General features: G+C 45.6%; 1 protein-coding gene across 1 annotated transcript in view; it reads right to left on the bottom strand.

Annotated features, from left to right (window-relative positions):
- MSRB1 (methionine sulfoxide reductase B 1) overlaps positions 1-14802 on the bottom strand; it is a 96551-nt gene extending 81749 nt beyond the window's left edge. The window contains exon 1 of the mRNA XM_086818794.1: positions 14546-14802. Within this exon, the coding sequence (XP_086674920.1) occupies positions 14546-14705 (160 nt within the window). The 5' untranslated portion in view covers positions 14706-14802. The remainder of the gene's footprint in view (positions 1-14545) is intronic.
- Between the last annotated feature and the right edge of the window lie 3871 nt (positions 14803-18673).

Here is an 18673-nt window from a genome sequence, read left to right as displayed (position 1 = left end):
GATCTTGTTGTGGCATTTCCAGCCCACAACCACAAAGTCGGGTGCTGTTGGTCCGTAATGTGCCACTATATCTGGATTGCTGCCTTTGCCGTTTACTTCAAAGCTTCACCTTCCATGGTTGTTATATTCGAAGTGCTGTCAGTCCCACCAGGACCGAGTTTCATGTATCTCTGATTCTCCACATATGAATGATATGGGACTCTATTAGAAATTGGCCCTCGCCAACAACTCAGTTGGACTTGCACCCTAATACCTTCCCTTGTATCCAAACCAATCATTCCACATGCCTAATAGCTCACTAGTCAACTTCGGATTTTCACAAAGTAGATTGCATATCTGCAATCTACTCGAAAAACTGATCACTTTTCATATATAACATGTCTTCAAATTCCATCGTTTGGGCCTCCGTCCGGAGCTGCCTTGTTATTCAAGCTTCCGTATCTGCAGCCCGTGTCCTCGACGGTCCTGACCAAGCATGCCATCTTGTACCTTATGTCCACACGCTCGTGATAGGTATGTGTAATCATGGGCAAATTCCATCATCTTGATGCTCAAGAATGCATTTTTCTATTGTCGGCTACTTTTGTGCCGTCGGCTCTGTGGCCGTCACATAGTCCTGCTCAAATTGCCGTTTTTGTCGTTTTTATGATTTTCCCAGATTTCTTGCCGTCCTGGCATCACACGCCCTCATGTGGGCTTCCCAATGATCTCTGCTATGATACCAAGTGTCACGGGCCCCAGGATCGGGGTCCCGGACATCGGGCCGCAATGCGTCCCATCATGCCAATATATGATATAACTCGGCTCCATCGGCCGTTGAGTGCGTCATAGCGCACTATAACCTTGTCGGGTCACACCCTTCTCATGTATCCCCGGCCCGGCTCCATGGCCTTGTGGTCTCGGGTCATTCCATCCATCTCGAATCCATGATCCAACCGGCCCAGCCTCATCGGCCGGTCGGCTCGACACGGCTCGCCGTCCCGGCAGCTTCGCCGTTTCCACCATTTTTCTTTCCGTCGGTTCCATTTCCGCTTCGGCACGATCGCCGTCAAGGTGGGGAGGGCATCCCCCAAGGCACGCGGCACCCAGTAACCCCCTCAGCAACCCGGGAGGCCTAATGTGCCTACCCGGTGCATGAGTGCGTTCTAGTGTGCCTAGATATGGGTCCATGTTTCGCCGCTCCTTACACTTCCTCCCCATATAGGTCATGATCTTCGGCGCGGTCAAGCATACCCCCAAGCCCCATGGGTCTCGGGTTGGTTTCCCGACCTCACAGAGGGTAAGAACTCCCCGTCCTCCAACTCCGACTGTGGAACACCAACAATAATGAAATCAGCCAAGTCATAAGACTCCAATATAGACTCCATCATTACCATCCATATGCCGTAGTTGTTCTCGTCCAATTGTCGGTCCACAGAGAACGTGGGGAGAGTAGGGATCTTCACGTGCTTCTCAGCCATCTCAAGCAAGTCTGCCATCCGGGGGGGGGGGGCAAACTTTGGTCTTGTGAAGGGAGGGTGGGTGGAAAAAAAGATAAAGAAGAGACTGCAACTAACATGCAAGGTGGCTGTCCAACGGTGATGGCCACCTTCTACCCAATCTCCAAGTCTCGAACAGCCCAAGAGATCTCCAATCAGCACCAAAAAACTTGCAGTCCCGCAAGCTCTTCAAATCTCCCGTTAGCTCCAAGGTCTTCAAGAAACAGTCCTGCAAGCTCTCCAATGTCTCCAACCTTCAAGCCACCTAGGGCTCTGATATCATGTCGGAATATGCAGCGGATATGAGACAAACTGCTGAGAGCACAACGTAGCAAGACACCAACATGAAGATGAGCAAACGCAAGAGAACCACCAACACGAAAAACGTTGAACTGTGTGTGGAAGAGAAAACGCAGAAGAGAAAGAGTGAAGCTTTGTGAACTCTGCACTATACACAAGATCCGGTACAATACCCAATGGAAAGTGTGGGGGGCAAGGGGCCATTTTATATGGCCCCAAGCTGCTGGTCAGCCAATCCAAAACAGGCCGACAACAGCCCATATGCTCACGACCAGCAGCAATGGCCCACGACCAGCACAAAATAAGTCAGCCAGGTATACATCAGTCACCCAGTGCTACATAGGACAAGTCGGGTAGCATCAACCAGACGGCCAGCAAAAGGAGACAGCCGACAGCCCTCCCACACCCCAAAAAAATGGGGAAAAATACATGGAGAGTGAAGAAAAAATGGGGAAACACCAAAACTGGGCGGACACACCCACAACAGAGGCCTTGGTGTAATGTACAAACAGGAGATGACTGCTAACAGATGCCACGTAGACATATCTGAACAAGAAGGTGCAGGACCTAGAGTGGAAAACTGGTCCCATGTGAGCCCAGTCCGGGATGAATCAGCCAAGGTTCCACTCTATGCGTCCGAGGTCAGGGTCCTGCACATGAAGCAATGCCAATCCGTACAGTGAGTCTACCTCTGGAATGATGTCAAATGATCTGTGTATCTGGTCTGCGACCGAGTGCCGGACATCTGTAGATGCATGTAGGTTTGCATGTAGCGAAGGGGCCAGCCCATAAGGCTACCCCAGAACCAAAAGTGATGAAGTATCTTCATTTTCTTGGATGACATACTAGTATTTTCAGGTGCAATTGAACAACACTACATTGACGTCAAAAAGTGATGAAGTTACAGGAAAGCAACAAGCTTTATGTCAATGAAAAGAAATTACCTTGGATATATTATTAGTGCCGAGAGCATCTGATTAGATCCTGCCAAAGTGACAGGAATCCTAACTTGGGAGATTCCAAAAATAGCATTCGACGTACGATCGTTTGTGGGAATTCACCAGTCATATTCCACCCACATCAACAAGTTCTCCGACCTCTCGGCAGCTCTCACACATCTACTCAAGGGTATCAAGACCCGTAGGCAGCACATCCACATGACTTTGCATGGACTACAGGCTTTCAAGGACCTCAAGGTTGCTTAGAAGAGGCCCCTTGTTTAGCACTTGCCTCATGAGATGATCCATTCCATATAATCATCAATGCAAGTAACATCGCCATTAGAGTTGTGTTACAGCAGAATGGTCATCCACTTGGTCACATGTCTAGTAAGCTAATCCCTACAGAGAAGAATTACTTGATCTATGATCGAGAACTCCCTTGTTGTGATCCAAGCCTTGAAACATTGGAAAGATTTCCTATATGGGCCCAACTTTGAGGTTCGCACTGATCATTAGGCATTGCGTTGGCTTCAGATAATGCCAAGTGCGCAATGAAGTGACCAGCAGCAACGCTAAAGCCAGATCTTCCAGCAATTCGGTGGCATGATTGAGTACCTTCTAGGCAAGGCCAATCTAGTGGCCGACGCATTGAGCACGAAATTGTTGGTACAGAACTAGACGAGATGAAGCACAAGCATGCAAATTCTGATGAATTCGGTACTTAGTGGGAATAGGCATTGGACGCCACATGACTATGCCATTTTCTGATACGAAATGGTTCTCTTTTCTACAAAAGTCGACTCTATGTCTTAAAGCAGTTTAGAGCAACTATTCTCCATGACGCCTACAACGCTATCACTGGAGGTCATAGGGGCATGAACACAACGTAGGAGAAGATAGAGAGGCAATCTATTGACCCAGAATGAGACGAGACGTGTTCACTTATGTGCAACATTGTCCAATTTGTCAAAAGGTGGAAGTGTCGCATGGGAAGAAAGCAGGTTTGTTACAACCATTGTCGATTCTCAACGGCCCTTTCCAAGATATCTCTATGGATTTTGTGACAAATTTGTCTCCTGGTCCAAGTAAGCATAACACGCAGTGTTTGATGATTGTTGACGATTGTTGATCGTTTTAGCAAGTTTGTTATGCTTATTCATTGCAAGGCTAATGTTACTCTTGAAGATGTTGCAAGATGTTTATCCGGCATCGGTACCCAATTGGTGGCGTACCTAGGACCATTGTATCACATCGCAATGCCAAGTTTACCAATCATTTTTGGAGGGCATTGTTTAATAATTTTAGTACTAAGTTGAATTTTCCAATCCATTATAGCCACAAACAAATAGCCAGACAGAGATTTACAATCAATTGGCGTTTAACGTGCTAAAGTGTTGTCCATGATCAACAAGGTAAGTGGAAACAATATTTATCTTTGGTTCAAGCTATTCAAAATGGCTCTTTTTCCTCAGCGATTGGCAAGACTCCTCATGAGGCAGCGTTTGAAAGACCGTTTCAGTCATTGTTGACCAGGACATCGTCTGAAGTGCCCAGCGGTAACCAACTAGCGGAGTCTTACCACGAGATCTTAGAGACTATCCGTCATTAAGACAGACTATTTGGAGGCTATACAGCTTCCGTCAAGTTAAGCACAAGGGGATGCCACATGCATCCCGCACTTGGATGCCATGTGGACATATCAGTACAGCAAGTATAAGACTTAGAGTGGTAACTGGCCCTTTGTGAGCCCTTGTCTGGGACGAGTCAGTCATGGATCCCCTGTAGAGCGTTATGGTTAGGTGTACAAGTCTTGTACATGGTCATGGTCACGTGTACAAGTCTCATACATGGTCATGGTCAGGTGTGCACGTCCCGTACATAAAGTCAGTGCATGTCACGCACGCCTATGTAACCCTCTGGATGTAGAGGTGTACTGGGCATTTATTAGGCCGATGCATGGGCAATAGTCTAGTGTCGGGAGACATAAGCTTGGAAGAGCCAACCAAGGGCCACCATGGTCTACCTCAAAAGGGGAAAGATCTTGAATATGGGCATGGGGGCTAGCCATAGGCCAGCCCACTGCCCACAATTGGCCAGCATAGGAGGCTGTCGGTCAGCAACAACTACAGCCCAGCTTCACACGTGTGAAAAGCACAGCCTTGTATGGTATTTTCAGCATGTTGTGAGCATATGAATTAGGCCGACATTCTGTGAACCAACTGGAGCATATGGAGGATATATATACAACCCTTCAGTTCCTTGCGTAAATCATCTCATATTTTCTGCAAGTGCAAAGGTTCAAGGGCCTAGACAGCCAAAAGGAGCCAAGGGCAAGGTGGAAGGTGAAGATCAAGGGTCATCTTCAAGCTGAGAGTCACCTTAGCCAAGTGAAGATCTCCAAGGTCAGTTCAGTCCTGGTTATTTACAGCCAGTAGCCTGTCAATCTACTCATTCAATAAAGCAAATACACCATACATGGTGGGGGCCCTCAAAGTATATTTGGGACCCAACATTGTGTATTGTCTCTCCTCTCTCTCTCTCTCTCTCTCTGCACTCTTATTTTCATTACATTGTGCTCTACATCATCAAGAACAAAGGGCTGAAAGATATTTATCAAAGTATAATCCTCGTATGTAAGCTTCTGCATGTTACAAGCCGTTACTCTAATGTCCTAGGACAATCCTTTGTGATGTCCTTTGGTTCTCAAGAAGCCTCCTCCGCCTGTTGCTCTACTGTCCTCAGACAATCCTTCGTGACTGTTGCATGTGCGTGCACACATGCATCTCCTTCACTCTCATTCTTTGGTTCTATAGAAGCCTCCTCCGACTGTTGCTCTAATGTCCTAAGATATTCCTTCGCAATGTGCTCGATGGAGTTACAACTAAAGCTCTACCCATCAGCCATCTTGGTGCGACGCTCTTCACAGGTGAGGCAGGACACCGAGGCTCCTCCACTTGCCTTGTCCTTACCATCCTTGGCCACCTTTGTTTTTGCCTTTCTGCTACCTTTGCTGCTGAGTCCAAGACTTGGAACTCTCTTGCGTCTCAAGGGTAGTAGCTTGTGTCTCCACAGTATTAGCCATACAATAATGGAGTCTCCACACATCTGCATGTAAGAACGGTTTTAAACAATCCACAAAGCACTCAACCTACTCTGACCACCAAATGGTGCCTCCAGAGCATGAGCAAAAGCTTCCAAATACAGGCTAGGTAGTCGGTTATCTCTATTCACCTTGCTTCTAGGCAAAGCACTTACATTGCCACTTTAACTCCTCACAGTGATAGTCCACACTGCACAGGAACAAGCTGCTCCAACGGCAATCATTGCCTGTCACAGTAGACGAGGAAAAGGATAGCGAGGAATGTGCACCTCTTCTCGAGCCGGAAGACTCTGAGAATTTTCCCGCGGCCAATTGTAAGAATTCTCCGAGTGACGGCTGCCAAACCAGGATCAATGCTCATCTAGCTGCTCAACGAGCGGTACAATGGGAGTTGGGTGCTCCATGTCAGGCTCAAAGTCCTTGCCCTATTGCAAATGATGAACTTGAACCGCACCACATCTGCAACAGCAGATGACCAGCATGCCATGTCCACCTGGTTGAGGTGCTTGGATAAGGCTGCAAGCTACTCTACCATGCCGGCCATCATATCTGCGAGTTGGTCTCTATCCCTGATGATAGCTAGGGACCACGGATCAATAAGAGAACCCAAATAAAAACTTTCTTTAAACCCAACCTGTGCACTCCTAAAATCTCTCTCTCTCTCTCTCTCTCTCTCTCTCTCTCTCTAGCCGACCTCAGCTTTTGTCGATTATCCTCACCACCACCACCACCCACCATGATAGGGACTTGACTTACTCCAACCATCTCTACCGACATCTAACACATGTAGACCCCAATCTCCCACTAGCCGACCTCACCTCTAAGCTCTACTATGAGGATAATAATTGGCCAGCTACGTGCCTCTTCCCACTGCCTCAGAGTGGAGACTGGTAAACATGAGGGCATACCTAGGGAGAGCCGGATGTGCAGACTTTGCCTCACTGGAGTTGAGATTGAGGAGCACCATATCTGCCATTGTCCGGTTTATTATGAGATACGAGGGAGAATCCATTGCCTCTTCAGAGAGGGATTCAGCCCACTACCCTACCCAAACAAGCAGCGTGCACTGGTGCTAAAAAAGAAAAAATCTGCAGGTTCCCTAATCTTCTGTGCTAAACTGGCAGTGGTTCCCAATTGTAGAGTGTCCACAGAGCATGCCAATGAGCTCGCCGCTTACAATTACCCTGTTTGCACTCCAGAACCAACCTTGCCAAATCTAGCTGAAGCAAGGTTAGGCTCTAATACCAAATGCGGTAGACTTGTGTCTAACGTGCAAGTGAATAACAAAGAGAATAGAACAGTGGAATGGAGAGACACATGCACAACAACCATTGTATATTCAATGTACAAGAAAATGTGGTACAACAGTCCTCTCCACGTACAAAGGATACTGAAAATGTCGATCCCTGATCTCAGCCCAGACACTGTTGTAGATCAAACCTGATCAGCCCTAGACCAAAAGACGCTCTGCAAAAGGCTCAACCGCTTGGAAGAAATGAGATGAAATGACAGAATATCCAACGCAGATACATATAGGGGTCCGCATGCCCAGTCGTCCAATCCTACAATTGTTGGCTTGTAGAGGACAGGACTTCCATAAATGCAGTCGTTTTCACATGTCTGGCTGCCCAGGTGGCTGCCTGACCTGGCCGACACCTGGGTGCTGCTTTGCAGACCTACCCGACTGCTCCATATGCTGCCCCACTGGCTGTGGGCTGCCATGCATGCCCAAAATACAAAAAGGTATGTCACACAGCTTACACAGAAGAGACATACTACATGTTGGTATTCTGGCATCACCAATTGGTTTTGACTCACATGGTCTTCATATGGATCACCTTCCCCTGTTTGAGTATAGATGTAGATATCTCTCTCTCTTGAGTCTCTTGGCAGAAGATCCACCGCATCATCTGTGTCGACCTGACTCGCGTTCACACAAGCCAGACATCACAGGGGATTCCCACGAAGCTATGGTTTTACAAAGTGCACTTCCTAAGACTCACAAAGGATGGTTTCATTGAGAAACCTGGATACTTGTACATACATGGGTCCCATTGGTGTCCTCTCACCGCCCTCGGATAGAGATTGGGAGAGCGGAGGGCATACAGCCAAAGATGAGGATCTGCAGACTATCATGACCAGGGAGGTAAAGACTTGGAGCACTACCTATTTAGATGTCCAGTATAAGGGGGAGATTTCATTCTCTTCAAGGAGTGATTTGAACCTCTCACGCAAGTGATGCACTACTAGGAACAGAATTGTTTGGCTCTACTTACTAGAGCCGCATCATTACCGAGAGGCCCTATTGAGGCTAAAGACGGAGATAGGATCAGCACGATACCACTCAGACATCAATCACAGACTTCTTTGGACCCCACGTGTCTCTGACGGATGCTCAGCCAACGCGACATCCCAATAGAGAGAAACCTTGGACGGAACAACCGAACTTGCAAGCAAGAGCCCTTGGACTGGAGACTCAATAGCTCATCGCACACGTAGAGTTATAAAGGATGCCACATAATCCCCTTAGAGAGCTAGACACCCCTTCCCCTCAAGATCGAGGCCATCCTTTCGTCCATTCCAGATCTGAGATATACTTCAGCACCATGGAGCGGCACCACCCCCGGCAGTGGACATTGCCTCCTTGCATGCTCTCGTAGAGCAGGATGCCACATTGCCATCACTGGCCTTACTACGCATTCTATATATAGGACCCATATAGTAGCTGGCCTATTTTCTTAGGCTTTTTACGTTATGTTTCCATGTTTATATTTATGATCTTCAAGTTATTCATGGAACATATGTAACACTTTTGATCTAGACCGATTGGGTCTATAATAGACATTAAAATCCTCACTCACTGTTCACATGTCCCATGCCATGTGGATTGCGATTGGCCAAATACGGGTTTCATCCCACCGCCTTAGAGTGGAGACAGGTAGAGCTAAGCGCGTCTTCAGAGCCGGGAAGCTCATACAGAGACCCAAGGAGGAGAGGATCTGTCAATTATGCCACACAAAGATTGAGAAAGAGGGGCATTACATATGTCACTGCCCAATATACTATGAGATCCGCGGGAGGTTTCACGGTCTGTTTCGTGAGGGATTTGGTCCACTCTCCAGGATCATTGACTTCCTGGACCAGCATTGCCTAGGGCTCTTCCTCCTTGAGTTCCGCAGACACGGGACACTTCTTTGAGAGAGCTTCACCAGAAGAAGCAAGGGCAAGAACGGTCCGAATCGTGGACATCCGAAAATGATAAAACACCTATACAGGGCGGCCACACCCACAACAGAGGCCCTGGTGTATAAAGATAGACAGGAGATGACTTCTAACAATACTCGGAAGTGGATTCTAGATAGTGGTGCTTCCAGGCACATGACTCCTTCCCGAGAGTTATTACAGGATCTTCGACGACAGACAGGTCACATCTTTATTGGTGACAAATCCACTATCCCGATTCACAGTGAGGGCAGGTTGGAGATTATTCTCGATGACGGCTTATTTTGGCAAGAAACCAGATGTCTCCCATTTCCGTGTTTTTGGGAGTGATGCCTATGTTCACATTCCAAAGAAGCAAAGGGGAAAGCTTGACTCGAAGTCCCAGAAGCTTGTATTTGTGGCATATAACTCTCTTTGCAAAGGCTACAGGTTATATGACCCAGAGCGGAACGAGATTGTTGCCAGCAGAGATGCTGGTTTGGTGAGCATGTTCCAGCTTTCACTGTTGAGGAGCCACCACTACTTGGAGAACCAGATGAGTATGAGGATGATTCCCAAGCTATTGTTCCAGCTACCCAACCTCAGTCAGTTGTTGTGGAAGTTGAGCCCGAGGTTGGAGATGAGCCCCAATAGCAGCAAGAGGCTCTGCGTTCTGTTCGAGTATCAAAGTGGTTGTTGGACACCAGTCGGGAGTCGGGTGTTATGAAGTATCCCTCCGAGTGGACCTCAGAGGATGGACCTCGAAGATCGCACAGAGTTCGTAATAAAAGTCAATCAAAGGAGCTGTTACAGGTGAGCTATGCTTTGATGTCTCGTATCATTCGGGACAAAGAGCCCACTTCCCTTGAGGAAGCTCTTTCCCAGGAGACTTGGAGGAAAGCCATGCAAGTGGAACTTGAAGCCATAGAGAAGAGTAACACTTGGGAGTTGGTTCCAAGGCCGTCAAAACGGTCAATCATTGGTGTCAAGTGGGTCTACAAGACCAAGTATACATCTGATGGGTCGGTGGACAAGCACAAGGCCACACTTGTGGCTAAGGGCTATGCTCAACGGCCTGGCATCGACTATGAGGACACTTTTGCACCGACAGCTAGGATGACCACGATTCGGACAGTTCTTGCCCTTGCCTCTTCTCAACAGTGGCCGGTGTATCAGATGGATGTAAAATCTGCATTCCTGAATGGTGACTTGCAGGAGGAGGTGTATGTTGAGCAGCCTCCAGGCTTTGAGGTTCCGGGATCAAAGGATATGGTTTACAGGTTGCGGAAGGCCTTGTATGGTCTTAAACAAGCTCCCACGGCTTGGAATCAAAAGATTGATTCTTTCTTTCTTAGAAAGGGTTTCCAGAGATCGGTTGTAGATCCGAACTTGTATCTCTTTCGGGAACGCAGTAGTCACCTTGATTATCCTCTATGTGGATGATCTTATTCTTGTTAGCACATTCATCCCAGATTCTGCTCTTTTATGGTGCCCATTTGGTCCCCTTTTGCATAGCCCTTGCTTGTGGGCTGGCCACCCCTTTTTTACTATTTTTCTCGGATTTTTCCCAACCTTTCTGGCATTTACCAGTCAGCCATGTCCATTAGCTCCAGTCGGCCTGTTTATCAGCTCTAGTCGGCCAGCATTCCCTCACTATAAATAGTGGGTGCTGGCCTCTCTTTTCTCATTCAATCTTGTACATATTTTGCTCCCTCACTTATGAGACTTGTAGTGTCTCTTGATTCCCGTGCTATGCTTGAGCATTCTTTATTACCTCGACGTTTCTCGGTCGAGGCGGCTTCCACTGCTGTCTACATTCAGAATAGGTCTCTTACTACTGCTCTTCCCGACAAAACTCCATATGAGGCTTTCCATGGTGAGAAGCCCTCCGTTGTTCATTCCCGGATATTTTGTTGTTCATTCCCGGATATTTGGGTGTACGGAGTATGTTCATGTGCCTAAGGAGCACCGCTCCAAGTTGGACTCGAAGTCTCAGCGCATGACTTTTCTCGGATACAGCACTCTGTCCAAGGCATATCGTCTTTATGATCCTCAGGCCAGTAAAGTTGTTGTGAGCCGTGATGTGGTGTTCGACGAGACTCCAACATCTTCAGAGGGGGGTGGTGAGCTTCTGCTTCCTTCACCTCCGTCTCCACCTCCTCCTCCTCCTGCTCCCGCTGTTACTGTTACACCTCCAGCTGAGGATAGTATCCTCAGATGATGATGACCCTGCTCCTCCTCCGGCGAGTTCGAGCAGATCTGTACCTGGTTGGTATTATCAGACAGTTCGTGACTCTAGGTTACGTGAGCTTCCTTCTGCTCCTCCACCTGGTTCTCTTCGGCGTTCTTCCAGAGTTACAGGGAAACAAATTCATGAGGGCAACATGTTTGTTAATTATGCTCTTATGTTTACAATTATTAATGGTCCTTCTGATGCCACTTTTGTAGACGAGGCTCTTTCACATGAGCCTTGGCGTCATGCTATGCAGGCGGAGCTGGATGCTATCGAACGGAATGGCACTTGGATTTTGGTGCCTCGGCCTCTGCAGCGTAAGGTGATTGGTGTGCGTTGGATTTTCAAATCAAAGTTCCGAGCTGATGGCAGCTTGGACAAGCACAAGGCGAGGTTGGTTGCCAAGGGTTATGCTCAGCGCCCTGGTGTCGACTTCGATGAGACCTTCGCTCCGACGGCCCGGATGACTACTATTCGTACCGTTCTTGCACTTGCAAGACATCATACATGGCCCGTTTTCAAGATGGAAGTCAGCTTTCCTGAATGGAGAGCTTACACAGGAGGTTTATATTGATCAGCCGCCAGGATTTGTTGGTGTACCGGTTGAAGAAGGCTTTATATGGTCTAAAGCAGGCTCCGCGGGCCTGGTACCAGTGGATTGATGAGTTCTTTCAGAAGCTCGGCCTGCGCCGTTCTCATGCAGATTCGAGCCTTTATATCCTCCTTGAGAGGGGGTTGATTGTTATCATTGTGGTCTATGTTGATGACCTTATCTTTACAGGTTCTTATTCTGTGCGGATCCGTTCTGTTATGGATGCTTTGGAGACAGAGTTTGAGATGACGGATCTTGGCCTCTCGCATTATTTTCTTGGCTTTGAGATTTGGCAGACCTCGAAGGGCATTTTCTTCTCTCAGCAGAAGTACACTCGGGAGATTCTCGACAGATTTCAGATGACTGGGTGCAAACCAGTATCTTCTCCTATGGATATTGGTGAGAAGCTTTCTTCACTTGATGCTTCTCCAAGGACTGATCAAGGACAATATCGGGTTCTCGTCAGTTGTTTGGTATGGTTGACCTACTCCCGATTGGACATATGCTTCGCAATCAGTTTATTGAGTTCCTTCTCATCCAAACCCCGTCAACAGCATTGGCGGTGTGCTCTCATAGTTCTTCGGTACTTGCGTGGCACTCTGGATTTTGGCATCTTTTATGGCCAAGGACACACTCTTGTTGGATGGTCTGACTCTGGACTGGAGATCCAGATACACGGCGTTCGACCACTAGTTGTGTTTTTTCACTTGGGTCAGGAGCCATTTCTTGGAGCAGTAAAAAGCAGCCTACTGTGGCGCTTTCCTCTACCGAGGCGGAGTACCGTGCAGTTTGTTATGCTGCATGTGAGCCAATATGGTTGCGGAGATTATTGGAGGAGCTCGGCTGTCCTCCTACCGGATCTACTCTTCTTTGGTGTGACAATCAGAGTTGCATCGCCATCGCCAAGAACCCTGTGTTTCATGCTCGTACGAAACACATTGAGATTCAGTATCACTATGTTCGTGAACGGGTTCTTGCTAGAGATTTACGTTTGGAGTATTGACCTTCCGCGGAGAATGCTGCAGATTTGTTCACCAAGCCGGTTTCTCAGGCTTCCTTGGCTCCTCATCTTCGGATTCTCGGAGTTTGTTCAGCATCTGGTGCGCTGAGAGGGGGTGTTAGCACATTCATCCCCAGATTCTGCTCTTTTATGGTGCCCATTTGGTCCCCTTTTGCATGGCCCTTGCTTGTGGGTTGGCCAACCCTTTTTCACTATTTTTCTGGGATTTTTCCCAACCTTTATGGCATTTACCAGTCGGCCATGTCCATTAGCTCCAGTCGGCCTGTTTATCAACTCCAGTCGGCCTGTTTATCAACTCTAGTTGGCCAGCATTCCCTCACTATAAATAGTGGGTGCTGGCCTCTCTTTTCTCATTCAGTCTTGTACATATTTTGCTCCCTCACTTATGAGACTTGTAGTGTCTCTTGCTTGGGACTGTTTTGCTTTAGTATATTCAGCATAGTTCTCTCCATATCTCTCTCTCTCTTACACTCTCTGTTCAGCACATTCTAGTGCCACTCTGCTTCCGCTCTGTGCACTCTTTCAATTCTCATTGGCGGACATGTGGAGCACATAGCTGTGATGAAGGCTGCCTTGTCAAAGGAGTTTGAGATAACGGACTTAGGCTTACTCCATTTCTTTTGGGGATTGGAGATTTGGCAGACCCAAAGGAGATTCTTTGTTTCTCAGCAACGGTATGTTCATGAGTTGCTGGAGGCCTTTGGGATGGATAACTGCAAGCCTATTTCATCTCCGATGGACCCGAATACCAAACTGATAGTACGTGATCCTTGTGAGCAGGTTGCCGCCTCCTTGTATCGGAAGCTTGTTGGTTCATTGATTTGGTTGCTGAACACCCAATTGGACTTGAGTTCTCCGGTGGGGCTATTGAGCTCATTTATGCACACCTTTGAAGATACCTGGCATTGTAGGATCTAGATTTTTCATCTTGTATAATCTCAAAGTGTGAGATCTTAGCTTTCAATTTTCAATTTTAGTTTCCTGTTGCTTTTTCTTATTTCATCCATGACGAGATTTCATGGACACTATGTACACATCATTTTGGTCTCATAGACCCTTTGGGTCTTATGAAAACATTAATATAACTAACTCTCTCTCTCTCTCTCTCTCTCTCTCTCTCTCTCTCTCTCAGACACATGATCAACTACATAAAGCCATGATCAGTGATCGATTGGGAGGCAATATTTACCAAAGTTTCATGACAAGCTAATCATGCAATAATCACTTACCAAACCTATTTCAATAAGATTTGGTTCTAAAACACTCAAACAAACTTAAAGGCACAAAGATATGGATTGCAAAGGACCTAACCCTAATGCAACTCAAGCAAAGAAGGATGCAAAATTATTGAGAATTTTTGCAAGTCTCACCAAACTCAAATGAATTTTGGTGAAAGATTGTACTTAATGGTTGGCATCACAAATCTACTAGTTGATTAGTAGTACGTTTTCTTTGAAGTTCTCTTTTGCTAAACCAAAGATTTAGCTCAAGACCTGCTGTATTTGGTCTCATAGATCATTTTGGCCTTCTTCAGACATTAATGTAATTTTCTTCTTTCTTTCTTTCTCTCAAGTTTAGTCACACAGATGCCCTCTCTGTCTCTCACTCTTTCTCTCTCTCTCAAGTTTAGTCTTTCAGATGTCCCCTGCCCTCCCCTACCCTCCCTCTCTCTCTCTCACCTCGGAAGGAGTTAGGATCGGACTGAGAGGATCCACTCGTAGTAGTAGCTGATGCTGAGAATTTGGCACCCATGACAGCCGGAAAACGAAGGAAACTGCGAGAGCGCGAAACTGCGGAACCTAACTCGAAGGCAGATACTGAACATGCCGGGGCATTCATGGCTTCAATAGGTGTGAAGACCACAAGAGCCAAATCCCACTTCGCCACGTGGTAGCTCTCGCTCAAAGTTTTGACACCCCTCTTTTTATCCCAGAAATTCCTTATCTATTACATATTAACCATGGACATAACCAAGGCACAAGGAGAGGAGAGGAGAGAAAAAAAAATCTTGGATTTTTAAAAAATAAGAGAAAAAAATCCCTTCGATTTGACCTTTTGTATTTCAGTTTTCATTTTTGCGTTTTGTTTCTTAATGTTTTTTACATACCATAGCAACGCGCGGGTTGAGTGCTAGTTTTATTTAACACAAAACTGCAAAGACCATCTCCACTATGTTTTTTTCTTTGAACCCAAAAATAGTATGCATTATGGTTGCATTCCTTTAAGCAATGTTTCTTCAAATAGTATGCATTATGGCTACATTACTTTGAGCAGAAGCAACAGTACGACAATCTCAGTAGCACATCAAGCTTGTGCACCAAAGCAATTTCGTGCAAGAGTAGACGTTAATCTCTCTCTCTCTCTCTCTCTCTCTCTCTCTCTCTCTCTCTCTCTCTCTCTCTCTCTCGGCCATACTTATTAGCCCCATGCTTGATATTTTGGAGAGTGGTATACCATCTACTAGGGCTAATGCTGCTCTCATGTTTCTATGTTCCTAGCATTCCATGATGAGCTTCCATGGACAGTCTTGTATCACCCAAGTGAGATAGATATGTTTATGTTTTGTTTCTGTTTTATTTTCCATTCCATGATGAGATATGCCATGGACATTATTGTATCACTTTGGTCTCATAGGCCCATTGGGTCTTTAGTAGACGCTTAATATATATATATATATATATATATATATATATATATATATATATATATATATATATATATATATATATATATATATATCAATCAACAATTCAAATAGCAATGGAATCCGACACTTCAAAGGTCCAACAGCGCAACCAGGTAAGCTCGAAGGTCGTCCAACTGTCAAATTGTCCACCAAGGCCTGCACAAATGCCGTATAGAGAAACTTAAATATGGGGTTTTTATGAGTTTCATGCACATAGGTGACATCCTCTTTCTATAGAAAGTGAATTCCCAGGCATTAATTGTCTTAATGCACACTTCTTCAATGGCAACAAACAACTCTATTTCTACAGCATGACTAGATTCTTCCTTGGGCTTTAGCCGCTTGCGTTTCTCTTTACTATAACTAGCCCATATCACAGCCGCCCACATGTGCTATGGTTCTAGCCCTATTATCAGCGTTTCTCTTTACTATGACTAGTCCATATCACAGCCACCCATATGTGATGTGGTTCCAGCCCTATTATCATCGTTGTTCTTCCATGAAGTGTCCCATGTAACCAGCGTACAGTCAGTGTTTTTCATTATGAGGGACCACTATCATGCTACACAAAAATGGCATGACCCTACAGCATAGCTAGGTCTTCTACAACAAGAGATCTGAAGCCTAGAGGCGTTTTTGAACTTGCAACATAGCCGGGTCTTCTACAAGAGATATGACGCCTAGATGCATACAAGAAAAAGATACCAATGAAGAGGAGGTGCAAATCAACAAACAGCTTCATCTACTTCATTAACATGTGCAATACCTTTCAGGTGGTTCTCTGGTAAGAGATTCAATGGATCAATCTTTCTTTTAGTGTTTTTCTTCCTTCAAGGAGGAAGCAAGGGATGCACCAATAGGGGGTGCTTCAATCTATGATGGTGAGACCACCAAAAGGTCTATATCCTATGCTTCTTCCATGGAGTTATGGAATCTTTCAGCATTGATGCTTGTCTCAAGGCATATGTGTTATGCATCGACATTCACATCTTCATTGAACACATCTACATCCGGGTGCTCTGCCATGGCCCATGAGCCTAAAAGGATGACCTAAGGATCCATTGCTTGGAAACGATGTCGCAAAAAAATCTTCGCCAACATCGAGGGGGGATTCTTCCTGAATTTATTGTCATCATTTATGTTTGAGTCAAGGGTTCTCTACCCAAGTTGTCCTCCCCAAAATCTGAATCTTTTGGATGTCTTTTTGGAATTTTTGTAAAGCCTTGATACTATAAAAGGAAAAAATGTATTTTTATCCCAGTTAGGAGTAGAGAGGGGTGACTAAGTAATAATCTCAGCTTTGGTCATAAGCCGATGAGGAAATAGACATGGCACATGAGGTGTGCATAGCTAAGTCACCTCTTTGCAGTGATGTGATGGAGTTGGAGGTTGGTTGCTTCTTTTGCGTGGGGGTCTCACCACCTTTGATCCGAGGGGGGCTGTTGGAATTATTGAAGTCTGTGTAGTATAAATGGGTTATTGAGTCTTTTGGTATGAACACCCTAGGTGTGAACCACCTCTTAGTAAGGGTTAGAAGATAAGTCCTTAGTACCTATAAATACATTGTACATGGTGTGAATATTATCATTCATAATACAATCATTGTGTTCATGTGCAATCTCTCTCCCACTTGAGTTCTATTGCATCTCCTTCATATCTATATCTATGCTTCCACACACCATGCCTTAATCTCTCCACCTCTCGTTCCACTCTCACTCACTCCATCCTAGACGTGGCCATGTTTCCAACTCTTTCAACACACCATGCCTTAATCTCTCCACCTCTCGTTCCACTCTCACTCACTCCATCCTAGATGTGGCCATGTTTCCAACTCTTTCAACACTATAAGTGTTTTTCTAAATGGGGGAAGTGCAAGTTCCCCTTTGTTTATAAATTAAAGGAGAGATTTATGCCACCATCTCTCCGCCATAACCTTCGTATTGTATTTTTTTCCACACATGTCGGAATAACAAACACCTTCTTTTCATGCAACTGAAGCATTTTTTGGTAGCAATCTTTGTTATTGTGTATGATCAGAGTTTATGACCTCTTTTTGGTGTGGACACATCACTTCCCAAGTACCCACTTTTATTGCATTTTGATATACATTTTCTAACCAATAATGATTTCTTCAACTTAATTCTTTGAAATGTAGCTAGCAGAAGAATGCATACGCATTTACACTATAGTGTTATAGATCTTTCTTGATCATACAACTAGTACCTCATAGAACTCATTGTTTGTTTCAAATCATTTTTAACATTAAAAAAGAATATCTATTTTTGTGAGTTTAAGGTAATGCATCCTCTCTTCAAGAACCGATGGGGGTGGGCATGGTTTTGGAGTGAGCTTTTTGGACAACTAATATCTCTCTATACCCTCTATTACCCCTATGTTCTCTCTCTTCTCCCCTCCTCCTCCCTCCTCCTAGCTTAGCCTAACCGAGCCTTTCCTGACCTAGTCTCCCCCCCCCTCCTCCTCTTTCCCATCCCATTGCACCTCCTCCCTCTCTCTCTCTCTGTCTCTCTCTCTCTCTCTCTCTCTCTCTCTCTCTCTCTCCCATGTTTCCCATTTTCCCATGTTACTCTTGATCTATAAATCTTTAGATCTTTTCTCACTTTTTTATGTTACACACCACTGACATTTGTACTTCATCGAACCAAATTATTGTAACTTTTGGTCTCATAGGTCATTTTGGCCTTTCGAAGACGTTAATACAAATTTCATTTCATTTCATCTCTCTCTCTCTCTCTCTCTCATTTATTTATCCTCCTCCTCTTCTTCTTCTTCTTCTTCTTCTTCTTCTTCTTCTTCTTCTTCTTCTTCTCTCTCTCTCTCTCTCTCTCATTCCTTTCTCCTCGTCCTCCTCCTCTTCTTCTTCTTCTTCTTTGTCTTCTTCTTCTTCTTCTTATTTTTCTTCTTCTTCGTCTTCTCTCTCTCTCTCTCTCTCTCTCTCTCTCTCTCTCTCACACACACACACACACACACACACACACACACTCTTCTCTCTCTTTCTCTTTCGTCCCCTCTCTTATATTCATCTATCCCATTCTCTCTCTCTCTCTCTCTCTCTCTCTCTCTCTCTCTCTCTCTCTCTCTCTCTCTCTCTCTCTCTCTCTCT

This window comes from Cibotium barometz, chromosome 2, assembly GCF_041138505.1.
Source record: "Cibotium barometz isolate CiBa-2024 chromosome 2, ASM4113850v1, whole genome shotgun sequence".
Classification (NCBI taxonomy): Eukaryota; Viridiplantae; Streptophyta; class Polypodiopsida; order Cyatheales; family Cibotiaceae; genus Cibotium; species Cibotium barometz.
Note: the sequence above shows the minus strand (reverse complement) of the source record. Positions and strands in the feature narration are given on the sequence as shown.